The sequence below is a fragment of the Malaya genurostris genome, chromosome 1 (genome assembly GCF_030247185.1).
Source record: "Malaya genurostris strain Urasoe2022 chromosome 1, Malgen_1.1, whole genome shotgun sequence".
Lineage (NCBI taxonomy): Eukaryota > Metazoa > Arthropoda > Insecta > Diptera > Culicidae > Malaya > Malaya genurostris.
Window position 1 is genome coordinate 60,837,589 of NC_080570.1, and position 14,824 is coordinate 60,852,412.

Here is a 14,824-nt window from a genome sequence, read left to right on the forward strand (position 1 = left end):
TCATCTCAAGAAATGGACCGGTAAGTTGGCCACCAAGATCATGCGATTTGACGCCTTTAGACTATTTTTTGTGGGGCTACGTCAAGTCTAAAGTCTACAGAAATAAGCCAGTAACTATTCCAGCTTTGGAAGACAACATTTCCGAAGAAATTCGGGCTATTCCGGCCGAAATGCTCGAAAAAGTTGCCCAAAATTGGACTTTCCGAATGGACCACCTAAGACGCAGCCGCGGTCAACATTTAAATGAAATTATCTTCAAAAAGTAAATGTCATGTACCAATCTAACGTTTAAAATAAAGAACCGATGAGATTTTGCAAATTTTATGCGTTTTATTGTTTAAAAAAGTTCTCAAGCTCTTAAAAAATCACCCTTTATAATAGTCTGAAAAACAAGACAATGCTAAAGATCGATTCAGTTAAGGGAGAGCTTATAACCAACGGAAAACAGTCACCGTTGAAACTGAACTTTAAAGCAATTTTCATCGTTACCGTTGACTAGAAATTCCCGATTGAAATAACAGTAGGGGAGACCGGGGCTGATTATCCGAGTTTTACTGTCGGAATTTCTGAGCTCTTTCTGGTTAGACTTTTTGATAAACGGTTTGCTATGTCATCAAGATACACCTCTTGAGCAGATATGTGATTTTTTTCATTCCTAAATAAAAATCAGAGAGAAGTGCTGCCCGGGTTGGCGGTTCAATGCATAGGGCGCTGGTCTTACAAGCCACTGGCCATATGTTCGAGCCCCAACCTGGAAGGTCAGTGTCAGTAGGATCGTAGTACTAGTCATACAATGATCCTGTACAGTGTTTAAAACGGCTGCGAAGTCTGTTGAAGCAAAAAGGTCAAATTCTACCAAAGAAATGTAATGCCAAGACTTTGCTTTGGAGGGAAGTGTTTCTACGGATCGTCATTCGATGATAACTTTGCGCTTCTGATGTTTGTTGTGTTTATTCGAAAAGTTTATAATTTGGTAATCATTCATTTTAGAGTGTCCTTCCGGACAAAATCTCACAATACGAGAGCTTTGGTTTTTAGATTGTGTTATTTACGTCGATATAAAGTAAGGATAGAAATAATATCTCATATCGTTAGAATAATGTTCATGAACAGAATAGAATGTTCGACAAACTTTTACTATTAGCTGTGTTAGTGTGTTTCGAAACTTGCTCCTATCGATTTCAATACTTTATAAAGAATCGTCACAACTTTAAAATACTAAGCACCAGCTGCGAAGTGAGTCAAATTTTCCACCACTCTGCTTACTATGACGATTCTTGAGAAATTCGTCCACGGAATAATTGCACTCTAACGAGCTCACTAATGAGCTGGTCCTGCATATGTAAGTCACAATATTTCTGCACGAAACTTGACTAACCGTGTCAAAGCTGAATTTTGTAGGCAGCATGGAATCAACTTGAAGGAGAAACACGTTTTAATTTATGCTGCCTATTTCAAATCTGCCAGCAGCTGTTTGTTATCTTGCTGTTGCGACGTGCTTCATGAGGGCTATTCGCAGCTTTTTTCATGCATTTTCCATTAGTTGTGAAAATTTTAAAAAAATGTCGCCTGTAGGATCTAATAATTCCATACAAACTTACCGGAATTATTTGATATATCAGCTAATTGAATATGATTTATGAAAAGAAAACTATCATTTTTGCCTTTCTCATATAACAAGATTATGCAATCACTGTGAAAACCGACTTTTGAACCGAGGCCCGGAGGGCCGATTGTCATATACCATTCGACTCAGTTCATCGAGTACGCAAAATGTCTGTGTGTGTATGTGTGTGCGTGTGTGTGTGAGTATGTGCGTATGTGTGTATGTAACGTTTTTTTGCACTAACTTTTCTCGGAGATGGCTGAACCGATTTTCACAAACTTAGATTCAAATGAAATTTCGTGTGGTCCCATACAAAATTCCTGAATATTATTTGGATCCGACTTCCGGTTCCGGAATTATGGGGTAAAATGTGCAAAAAAATGTGAAAATAAGTGCACTAACTTTTCTCATAGATGGCTGAACCAATTTTCACAAACTTAGGTTCAAATGAAATGTCCTGTGGTGCCATACGTAATTCCTGAATTTCATGCGGATCCGACTTCCGGATCCGGAAATATAGGGTAAAGTGGGTTAAAAATTGTATACCATCACTGAAAATGGGGAAAAACCATAAAAAAAATTCTAAATCGATCTCAAATCTTTTCCAATTAATATTTATCAGTAGACAGTCGAACAAACCGATTTCGGTTATTCTTTCAAGAATCGCAGAGAATTATTTTGAAGAATACCACATTATTATATATGACAGTATGATTGATATGAGAAAGGTATCATTACACCACTAGGTGGATTAAAACATGATTTTTTACATGAGAAGGCTACGAAATCACTGTAAATTGAAGCCAAAAGTGTCATATACCATTTGAATTAGTTCTTTGAGATATTGGTTTTCTATAGTCGGTTTCAAAAAAACTTTTAAAAAAATATGTGCTTTTTACTCAAACCAACAAAACCCCTAAATGTTCACATTCTGCGACGGCCAGTAATAAGCCGCCCTTCGTTTACGCCTGATACGTCAGAAATAATATAGCACTTGTGCAATATTATTTGAGGGTTGCATAAATAGTGCAAACTTTGCGTCTGCTTGGCGGTTTAAATTGAACTGCTAGGCGCGAGATGGCAGTTCAGTTTGAACTGCTTTAAGCACTGACGAGCCGAAAAAAAGTTAAAATAAGAACTCTTATCGATAGATACTTGACTGATCAGAACGTGATTCGGATCCAAGAGGGACATATCATAATGTTTGAAACTCTAGGATAGAAATTTAAAAAAATCGCTTAGTTTCCGATGCTGATAAGAGCCATAAGTACGTGTTGTCAAAGTGTTTGTCATTTAACATTGGATTTTTATAGTGAGTGTGTTTAACCTATCTCAAGCCCTACTGTCAGACCTAACAAAAACATATGTTTCCATGTGTTTTGTTTATACATACAAATAACAGGTCCGAGGTTACCGTTCCATTGACCAGCCTCGCCTCAATGTAATGTTGGCAATAAATGGATTTAAACTTTACAGAGCGACTTTCGATCGCTAAGAAATGGAAAACAATCGACATGTGTTTAGTATATGTTCTTCAGTTTTGTTTAAACAATTAACATTTTCCGATCCTAGAATTGTGATTTGGAATCAACGTGTTTGTCCGTGATAGTTTTTGTGATTTTGAGTAAACTGTGGTTAATTGGAAGAGGGGCGCTTGGTCGCCATGTGTTTACGAGGTGTTTTGTTTTTACACCGATTATTTGATGTGTTACATTTGATCGTTGAAGTGCGAAATTTTTAGAGAATAATGAGGTAGGGATCTACACAGATGATTTAAATTTTTAAATCCATTTCGCATCCGCATTTTACAGAAGCTATATGCTTTAAAATATTCTACTATGATTAATAACCAAACCATCCAATTAGCTAAAAACACCTTTTTTGTGCATATGTCATGTAGGTATTTTGGAAGTCCACAAAACCTACTGAAAAGCTGCACCGCATAGCTTCACGCAAAAACGACCACATGTTCAGAGATATACTAATGACTTAAGTAGAACTGGCAGTAAATGGCTGCACTTGATTATGGAATTTCCGCCAGTTGCAGAGCCGCTGAACACAAACTAAATTCAGTACTTCAAATACTGCCCACCAGAGCCAACGAAAAAGTCCAATTAGCACGAACGTTTGAATTTGTCCTCGAAAGCAAATTTATGCTCATTAGTATTCATCCCCACAGGGCACGTTTAACCGTTACCCAAAGGATAGGAAGCAAGGCTCCTTGGTTGTAACTTGTCGGTATATCTTATCAGGAAACGCGAATCGGTGCATGTTGCTACCATACACACAGCAAGGTTATATACATACCACATGAAACTACCGCGTAAAACATCGCCACGGATGACGATTCGTTTAATTAATAGCTTTTGAAAATATAAGACGCATACGTCAACATTAGCATAAAAGTAACAGCTCCTGTTAATGCGCGCCTGATAGCCGTGAAAATCAACGGCACACGGTTGTTTCGTACTTCAACGAAGTAGGTTAATATTTTGCTTCGTGATCCTGTACCGTGGCATGCTTCCCGGAAAATTTACTCACCACGTTTTGCACCAAACACACGAGTGTGTAATATACTGACTGAGCCAAAACACGTCAGTCTACTCTCTCACGAGTTTGTCAATCAAGTGCGAGTCTTGTGATGGAGAAAAATACGAGCAAAATGTGGTAGTACTGAATGTAATTTTTTTACCGAAATGTGCATTACGAAGTTTCCAATGGCAAAACGTTGAGTAAATAATTTGATTTAAGTATACCGCCGTGCACAACGTTTCAGGATAGACTAACCACGTAACCTAAATGGTATAGTGTGTAAGGTTGTATTTAAAAAGGCTCCACTTCGAGATACAATGTTTAATGGAGACATCGGTAATTTTCAACGCAAATTTCATCACACTAAAAGTAATCAGGTGTAAGAACTACTATCAAAAGTCTACACGGAAAATTAAAACTACCTATTGTTTGACTTGTTTACTTTTATACTGAAAAGTGAGCTATATTTACTCAACGGTTGGGTCGTATTGTTTCAATTTAATGATGAATGCGGTTAACTTAATTTTGACTAATTGAATGAAATGGGAACGTGTCACTTGAACCAATTTGTTCTGAATCAGGTGTAAGCACTACACTCCTATCAGCCGCTACCTAATTTTGGGTCAAAACCCAAACCCAAAGTCAACTAAAGTGCATCTCACCAATTTTGGGTAACGAGTGATGATCTCAAAATTTAGGTAAATGTAAGCTTAGTACAAGTGTTATACCGTAACAAAGCACGCTACCCATTTTTATCGATCAACTCAAAGTTTGAATAGATAACGACCTAATTTTGGGTAGCTTATAGCAGAGCTCGACAATGAGTAATTTCTCCTCAAAAACAGGTAGAAATGAATTTCAGTGTACAATCAAAAGTCTACGCAGAAAATTAAAACTACCTATTGTGTGACTTGCTTACTTTATTTTGAGTTGTTTTGAATATTCCAAAACACAGAGCAAAACCTTCCAACAGCGAGAGTTAACCGCATTTAACATTAAGTTGAGACAATACTACCCAACCGTTGAGTAAATATAACTCACTTTTCAGTATATTTGCTTATGAAATACTACTTGAAATCGCATTACCTAAAATTAAATGACTGAACCCCGAAAGCACTTGAAGGGTAGAATTATTAGAATTCAACAAAAACTACTTAATATTTCACATTTCTATCATACGTGATTAATCCACCTAGCAGTGAGATGTTCAATCAGCCTGCGTTTTTCGTGTGGATATTCTTCATTGTGTTTAGATTTCATTAAATTAATTCAATGATTAAATTATTAAGATTAATGAACTGTAAGACGAATAGAAGACAGAAATTGCATGAAACCTTAAAATTATTCCTTTCAATCTAAACATGTGACAATCGATTAAGCATTTCATGAAATGTATAAGTGAGTTTTTCTTCAAAGTTTTCCAGAAACGGTATTCAGCGATCAGTATAAACCAAAATAGTTCGTATGTCCACGAATAATTAAGTGTACAACTTTGCTTCCGCCGTTTTTTCCCAAATTTAAAGCTTTATTGCGCAAAAGTGCTTACAGATGTATTATTCAAAGTATTGTCCGTCGCTAGCGACAACTTTCTCCTATCTTTCCGGAAATTTTCGGATCCCGGCTCGAAAAAAGGAGTCCTTTTTTGACGCTATCCATGAAGCAATCCATTTTTCCAACTCTTCGAAGGATTGAAAATGTTGATCTGCCAGGCCGTGTGCCATCGAACGGAATAGGTGGAAGTCAGAAGGGGCGACATCTGGGGAATACAGCGGGTGGGGCAAGACTTCCCATTTCAGCGTTTCCAGGTACTTTTTGACCACTTTTGCGACGTGAGGCCGAGTATTGTCGTGTTGGAGGATGACTTTGCCATGTCGCTCTTGATACTGTGTCCGCTTTTCTTTTAGCGTGCGACTAAGGCGCATCAGTTGCGTTTGGTAGCGATCTCCTGTGATGGTTTCACCCGGTTTTAAGAGCTCGTAGTAAATTGTTATTCATCTTTGAAGGTTTTTTCTCTTCCACCATCATGTTTGTCTTCGACATCGAAATCACCATTTTTAAAACGTTGAAACCACTCCCGACACGTTTTTTTTTACTCAGAGCAGCATCACCGTAAGTTTCTGAAAGCATGCGCTTCAGTTGCATTTTGTTTTTCGAATTGTAACAGAAAAGTTAAACTTCCCACAAATGGCGAGAATTGGGCATATAAACAGACATTTTCGAGCGTGAATAATACGAAAACAAGAACAACTGTCACTGAAACGGCGATGACAATTCGTTAGGCACTGTACACACTCACTTTAAAGGAATTATCATCTATGTATTTGACCCAGCCTCAGCCGGTACAGTCACCTATCGGAAACCGGCGGAAATAAAGTTGTACACCTGATAGTATGACGAATAAATTGAAATAGTTTTGAGTCCTATAAAGATTTTTTGGTATCGTAACCTTCTATAACGGTTTGAATTTAAAAAATTATTCACCCTGTGTAGGACTGTTCATATGAATCTAAGTTTGTTGAAATCAGTTAAGCCATCTCCGAAAAAATCTTCCAATTTTTCAAGACTCACGATTCTAGTTTATTTCAAGAGCTCAAAATAATATTTTTCTTCAAATTTACCATTTTGCCCAAATCTCCCCGAATTGAGGATAAAGTTTGATTGCTTTAAATTGCACACCTAAAAATTACTAAACAAAACCATATCATATTGTCTGGTGTGATAAATCAATATTATACGAATTGAAACGTGGCCCAAATTACTGTGTCATATACAGTGTGAATGTGAACGGAGAAAAATACATCGAAATTATGACAATTCAATATGATATGATATGGTATGTATGTACAACCTAATCAAATAAACTGATACGATTATTACCTGAAATTAGAGATAACTTAGGATGTTTCTACCAAGTGCAACTGATAGAAACAGTGCTTTGCGTTGCGAATTTGACGATTTGATGCTACTATCACTCTAGCATATCGTCGACATCTGAAAACAAATCTGGATTGTTGGTGCGTTAAAATAATTGGAAATGGAATTTGTCACATTTCTTGAATATGCTTGTGAGTATCGATTGCACTAAAGCTTGCTTCATTAAGAATTGGAACAAACTTTTGCTCATATTGTGGCGCTCGTGGTGGACGAATTTGAAAGTTCTTGGCGCCCACGTGTCGGGAATTTTGTCAGCTTAACGTATGATTTTTGACATTCCGCAAATCGACAATCAACATGGAAGCCGAAAGAAGGGAAAAATTGTGCACAGTTATTTGTAAAATCCATTGTGGTCTGCATCTAGGTTAGCTAAACAGCTGAAATTGCCCAGAAATGCCGTATGGCGCGTTATCAAACGGTATAAAGAAACATTGACGACGATTCGGAAGCCTCAAGCCAATCGTCGAAGTGGAACTGTCGACCGGAAACTACGTGGTAAGATTTTGAAGGCGATTAAGAGGAATCCTACCCCAGGGGAACTCGACTCCGGGAAGGAATCAAGTCGTATCGAGCTAGCAAACAGTCAAATCGGACCATAAAACAAAATAGTGTGGTCAAAATTCGTGCTCGGAAACTATATGACCAGTTCGACGGGTGTCTTCTGATGGACGATGAAACCTATGTCAAGGTTGACTTCGGGCAAATCCCAGGTCTAAAATTTTTCTTGGCAACTGCACGGGGGGATGTTCCAGCCAAATTTAAATTTGTTTTTGCCGACAAATTTGCAAGAAAATTTTTGATTTGGCAGGGCATTTGCAGCTGTGGTAAAAAAAACGAAATTTTTTGTTACAAATAAGATAACGACATCGGAACTATACCAAAAAGAGTGTCTCCAACAACGAATTTTGCCGTTCATTCGATCCCACGACCATCCCGTAATGTTTTGGCCAGATTTGGCAAGCTGTCATTACAGCACAGTCGTTCAAGAATGGTATGCAGAGGAAGGGGCCCCCAGTTCCGCCCTATTGAGAAATCGAGAATTCCTTCGAAACCGTGACGAGTAATTTTATCTGTATTTTAGTATGAAGAAAACGATACATTTGTATAAAAAAGATCTTGAATTCAATAATAAATAACTGAAATACAGGCAATTGTCCTTGTTCCAATTCTATCCGAAGCAAACTTTATTGAACAATCAGCCGTCTCGGTAGTAGGGCACACGGATACAATGTATACGATCATACTTGCATGTATTGGAAAAAATGTGCGCAACCATTGTATTGAGGATCAGAGCTTAAAATTGTCATGCATTCTCAATGAAAGAATCCATTCCAACAGTCTCATTTTCAATGTTTTGCTGTCTCAATCGTAAATGACCGACACCAAAACAAACGAAGAGAGACGGATCATTTTCGTTTCTTATTAAAAAAAATGAGAGAGTATAATTCCCAACGTAACTTTTTCCTCTATGACAAGACGAAACCAAACTAGCGTCTGCAGGGAGCATCAGCAGATTTTCAATTCTTATTCTTTCATCGGTGTATTGAAAACCTGTGACGCTTGGCTATAAAAAGTGACTAAAATATGACAAATTAAAGTAATTACAACCCAGAACCTTTTTGGAAACCAAAACTACTACAAATTGGAGCACCAACAGAGAAAAGTCATTGTGAAACCTTTTTCTGTCGTTTTCAATTCTCACAGCTTCGGTTGAATATCGACTCTGCATACTATGGGATTTTCACTGAAAACTGCAAATGACTGAAAGGGCAAATGAAAGAAACCGCTTCACCGCTTGTTTACATTAGTATAAGTCTATCAATATTGAAACGTTTGAACGCTCCGGATGTGAAAACGTTCCGTGAAATTGACATAGCGAGTTAATAAGTGCCACAAACAGCTCGTTACCATTGCCATTGCTTACCGGCAACGGTCACCTGATATAACGTGTAAATCGTACCCTAGCCGAATAACATATGATGTCTGTTTTCATCATGAAATATCCCAGCAGTTACTCCCTTTGTGTCAATGATTTGCCACAAGGGTATAGAAAGCTCAATAATGTCGGATGGAATTGAACTGGTGTCAGATTCATAGACTGTTCGCACCATACCGGGACGGGACCGTCCGGGACTATCCGGGACGTTTTTTCCTCATCGGCGATGACTGAGCTGCCGGCGTGTGTATGTATTGGAATTCCGGATCCGGGATAAAATCCATTTGGTTGCCACCGATATTCCTCGCCGAGTTTTTTCCAGCGGGGATATATTATATTTTCGGAATATATTAGTCTTTTTCTTCTACTTAATGTTTTTGTTGAATTGACAGCAAACATGTACCATTTGCGACATCTTTCTTACATTCTTCCATCTACTGTGTCTTCCAATCCTTGTTGAGTTTGAACACCTTCTATGATTCCCAGAGCTAGCCTTTCATAATCGCCCAGAATTTTTCTATGGAGCAAAATTCTAGTGGGTTGCCAAATCTACCAAGATTTGCTTCTTTCGGCACAAATACAACATCGTTGACTCCGTACTATTCCATCGCCCAGTTTTGCGTAATGGTACGATGTCAGAACAGAGTGTCATCTTTGTGTGATCGGAAGAAGGGCAGAAGGCGCTTCTTGAGGTATTCTTCTTTATATATTTCGACCGATCGTGCTGAATTTGCTGCACCCACAGATCGCACGTCACACCAAGTGCTTCTTGGCAAATTTATTGAGCTTCTTTTTTCGGATCTTTTCCGAAATATCTAGGCGGGACTTACCGATGAAAATCTCCATGCCAACAATCTGCGAGGCGTCCGCTTTTATGTGTGTGTGTGTGTGTGTGTCGTCGTCCATCACGAAGCATTTTGACTGCACCAATCACTCGCAGTATAGGTTCCTGGTGTGAGGTTTGGCCACCGTATTCCCTTTATCGGTTAGGTTAGGCACCTTACCTATCTTGTAAAATTAAGTCCAGACCAGACGAAATCATTTTCCTTCTTATTCGCATCCCGAATCGATTCTTGGCCACATCCCAAAGATTCGATTTGTGCTTGAAGTAATCCTCCACCTTCTTTGCACTTACGGGGTTGCATTTCTTCAACTTTCTTCAGCTGCCAGTTCACCTCTAGGTCGTCTAGGTCTCTTTGAACGATTTTACCATACGTGATACGGTTGAATTGACGATTTTCAACTGTTTCGTGATCCACCTGAGGGACCGGCCTGGATTCTCCACAACCACGCTAATATTTTTGTATAAGCCGTTTTTAATCAACTGCGTAGTGCAAAGTAATATCGTTGAGAAATAATACGAGTAAAATGGTTCTATGTTACTACCTAGGGCACACCGGATTTATTCGAAAACTCAGACGATGTGGGTTATCTATTTACATACATAGTCGTGTATTAAAAACATATGAGCTCGACCTATACACGACTTGCGATGATAAACTATGTCGGGACAATGGACCGTATGAATAAAACGTAGCATGCTTGAATTTCGGTAGTAAATGCTACGTGTGGATAACGTTCCTGTCAAAACATGCTACAAACTGTAGTACGTGTGGATAACGTTCCTGTCAAAACATGCTACAAACTGTAGTATTTACTACAAGTTTTCGGTAGGTAGCTCTAGAGGTTGCTACTCGTGTGTTTGCTGATAAAGTGAAGTACAGAAATTAAAAAAAGTGTCATTTTTACAGATGTACGTTTCTTGCTTTGTGCATGTTTATACCAGCTCTTCCGGCTCTGTGTCGATACGGTATGCAGTAAATGCTTAAATTCGGAAGTAGCATTAACTACATGTTCGAACATGTTTTTTATTCATACCAAACCGCGTTACACTCTGTGGACTTTGTTTTTGAGAAGATACTACAAACAACAAACTTTACTACATTTTATTCATACGGCCCAATTTCTCTAGAGTATTCTAAGATCAATAACCACCATTTGGGCTTTTACTTTCATAATGAATATATGTTTGGATGTGAAGGTCAACGAATTCAACATATTACCCAGCTTAAATTCGTGTTGATCATTTGAAATGTAATTTGGAATTTGTGGATCTTCGACTCTGTTGGGTAACTCTATGCACAAGTAACGATCAAAGCCGTCGGCTGTGTTAGATGAATCAATTAGATGACATAATTATGGCATGCTGTGATTGGCATAGATCAATTCAAACAGGATGTTCAATAGTGCGTTATCCACCAACTTTGCCAGCACCTTTTCATGATTAAATTATAGATCAAACTGAACAAGTTTGGCAAAAATCACCCTTTATAAATCCATTCACTCACAGATCAATGAGCTATAAGCTTTCAAGATCATGCCGAAAAATATAACGCGGAAAGTTTCGAATTTTTAATTGACGCTCGGTCCCGTGTGTTGAAGAGTAAGACATTTAAAAAATGCTCTTCGGGGAATACGATTTTCAGACGAAGAGCAAAAAGACATTCACCTCCATAAAATACAAAATCACGAGTCGAAGCGTCGGACAGTAAAACAACAAATTTATGGAAAGCGGTTACTCGAAAACAATACTACATTGCGTTTATGGTCATTCTGTCACATTTAAAAATTGAGCGACTTTTTTGCTCTGTACGACATTTTCAGTTGAATATTCCCTCCGGCAGAATGACTCATTCGACGAAACTGCTTTTAGTGAAATGATCCAAACGGCTAAATGGCTTTCGGCAAAACGTCGAAATGATACGCTCCCGCTGAAATTATTTAAATTCCGTTGTTATGTTTGCTATTTTAGTTGGATAATCCTTTAGTTGAAATTACTTTTTCGGAAAAATAATTGTTTTGTCGAAATAGCTTTTGGCACAATGACCCATTCGGCGAAGCTACTTTTGGTGAATTGACCCAATCGGCGAAATGCCATTCAACGAAATGGCTTTCGGCAAAACGGCTATCGGTGGAATGACCTGCTCTCACTGAAGACCCGTGCAAAAGTTTCATTCAAATCGGAGTGTGTAAAGTCTGATGTTTTGTTACCAATTTCTTGTTCTAGAATATGGCAATAAAATATTTTTTTGTTTCACGTAATTTTAGCAATGGTATGATAAGTTACTATTATGATCGCTGCTTTCGCTTGTTTTCTACAATTCTTACTACTCATGCATTTTTAACAACATTAAGTGTTTTCTTTTCTCTCTGTTCTTTCTATTTTGCCTTGCTCATATATTGCCTTTCTCATATAGAAAGGCTATGCAATCACTGTGAAAACCGACTTTTGAACCGAGGCCCGGAGGGCCGAGTGTCATATACCATTCGACTCAGTTCGTCGAGTACGCAAAATGTCTGTGTGTGTATGTGTGTGTATGTGCGTATGTGTGTATGTAACGTTCTTTTGCACTAACTTTTCTCGGAGATGGCTGAACCGATTTTCACAAAATTAGAATCAAATGAGAGGTCTTGAGGTCCCATAAAAAATTCCTGAATATTATTTGGATCCGACTTTCGGTTCGGGAGTTATGGGGTAAAATGAGCAAAAAAAGAGAATATGTGTTCTAACTTTTCTCATAGATGGCGCGACCGATTTTCACAAACATAGGTTCAAATGAAAGGTCCTATGGTCCAATGCGTAATTCCTGAATTTCATGCGGATCCGACTTCCGGGTCCGGAAATACAGGGTAAAGTGTGTTAAAAATTGTATACCATCACTTAAAATGGGAAAAAACCTTTAAAAAAATTCTAAATCGACCTCAAATCTTTTCCAATTGATAGTCTTTATCAGCAAACGGTCAAACAAACCGATTTCGGTTGTTCTTTTAAGAATAGAAGAAAATTATTTTGAAGAATACCACAGTATTATATATGATAGTTATGATTGATATGAGAAAGGCATCATTACACCACTAGGTGGATTAAAACAGTTTTTGCTGTTGATGTTGCTATATATTCTCTATTGTTGCTATTGTTACTATATTTCCTATTTTTGCTGTTAGTAGTATAGTAGCTCAAAAATTTCAAAACACTCTTGCAGTGCTTGTTCAAACCTAATCTGTTACATAGATCTACTGTTGGTTTAGCGCGGGATATTTGTGAACTGTGGAAAATTTCGTAGTTTTAAAGATATTAGCTGTATTTCTTCGTCAACACGTTCGAAGTTTTCTTAGCAAATAAAATTATACGCAACTGAATGACACTTTTGAAACAGTGAAAAGCATAGGAGACTGGGAATAATGTCCTATATATAAGACAATTTCAGTTATGTTAGTAAATGTTTCATTTTAAAACTTATTAACATTCACATGCGTGTGACAGGATTGTTATTCTAATATAGAAAATTTGCACAGTTTAATTCTTCCCGTGTAGTGGTAATCTTTTATGCATATTCGAAAACATTTCAAGGAGCAAAATTTCAATTATTTGAATCCTAATTTGAACATGCGTTATCCAATTCAACGAAAACCCTCCGAAGATCGTTTTATTCCAAAATTATGGTAACATTAAATTCCGTTGCTAACTAGAAGCTGGTTGATAATTTATGTATAGATCGTGCACGAATTAGGAACTGGTTTGATTACTAGTTGAATCAGATTTGATTCTGAACTTGAACCAATTCATTTCAGCATAACTAATTTTGTATCGCAAATTTTCTGAAAACGGAAACACTTAATCCATCTTCCGCGACATCGTCTGACGCATTTGCGTGTGATATTAATTCCTAATAGGAGTCAAAAGTCCGAAAACAGGTTATCAAGTGACGAAATCTGTTATTTCATTTATTTGTGAAACCAACCTGGCGGTCGTGTTGGCGGTGGAGCCTGTTGATTCGGATTCGTCTTCCCGAAGGTGGTCAAAGCCGACGAACTGACGCCAAACAGCACTATTAGCGCAGCAAATAACATACTTATGCTGCCACAGCGTGTCATTTTCTTTAAAGCACCCATTTTTCACTGTTTGGTTTCTTATCCTTGATAATTCGGCACACCAATCTAGACCTTATCCGTCACTTTGGTTATTACTAGCTACAACGATAGTTCGACGAAAGTACACTAATCACGTCTCAGCAGGAGATGCTTGGAATCGAAGTACAGAAATTAATCCGGTAGTCTGAAATTTCACGGAAGAAAACATAAATTAAAAATTCCTTTTCCGTCTATATGAACCAATTAAAGGCGGTGAAATATTTTTTCGCGTCCGTACCGCAGCAAATGCCGTTTTAAAATAAACTCTGGTTTACTCACCTGCCCAAGCCACAAGTGCCTCAAGCAAGAAGTCTGGATCGGTTGGCGGTTGAAAACGGTGTCGTTCGTGTGAGTTTTTCTAGTAATAAATCCTCTGTTCATTATCATGGGGCGATCATTCAAATATGCTTACTAGTTTCAATTTGATGCTATTAAACAAAATGTGCTTTTTTCAAAAAGGTTCTAATTATCATTCTTCATAACTAAACCCAACCAAACTACATTTGGGTTCAGGTTATTCAACAAAACTTCTCCCTTTCCCGAACCGTTCAAGATTTCGTATTCGAGCAAATTCGGATGTACGTCCGAGTGTATAGTCGCAAAAGTTTGCGTGCTTGAAACCATACTACAAACTCTCTTTCCTAGCAAGGAAAACCGCTGCACCGTACATTAGTTTGAGAAATTTTGTGAGAATATAAGTTTGCGAACGATTGTTGTATGTCTTGCCAACATCGTACCGGCGGTCCTCCTTTTAACCATGCACGCTTCCTAGCGTTCGTGCTTGTGCTCTCCTGTCAGTCAGTTGTGTGACGCGAGAGCGAACGTAGGAATTGTGGAGACGAGTG

The 14,824-nt window shown here is 38.0% G+C and overlaps 1 protein-coding gene across 1 annotated transcript in view; it reads right to left on the minus strand.

Moving 5' to 3' along the window:
• Positions 1-14,223, minus strand: part of LOC131440209 (uncharacterized) — a 28,268-nt gene extending 14,045 nt beyond the window's left edge. The window contains exon 1 of the mRNA XM_058611288.1: positions 13,811-14,223. Coding sequence (XP_058467271.1) covers positions 13,811-13,961 — 151 coding nt within the window. The 5' untranslated portion in view covers positions 13,962-14,223. The remainder of the gene's footprint in view (positions 1-13,810) is intronic.
• Positions 14,224-14,824: the final 601 nt, after the last annotated feature.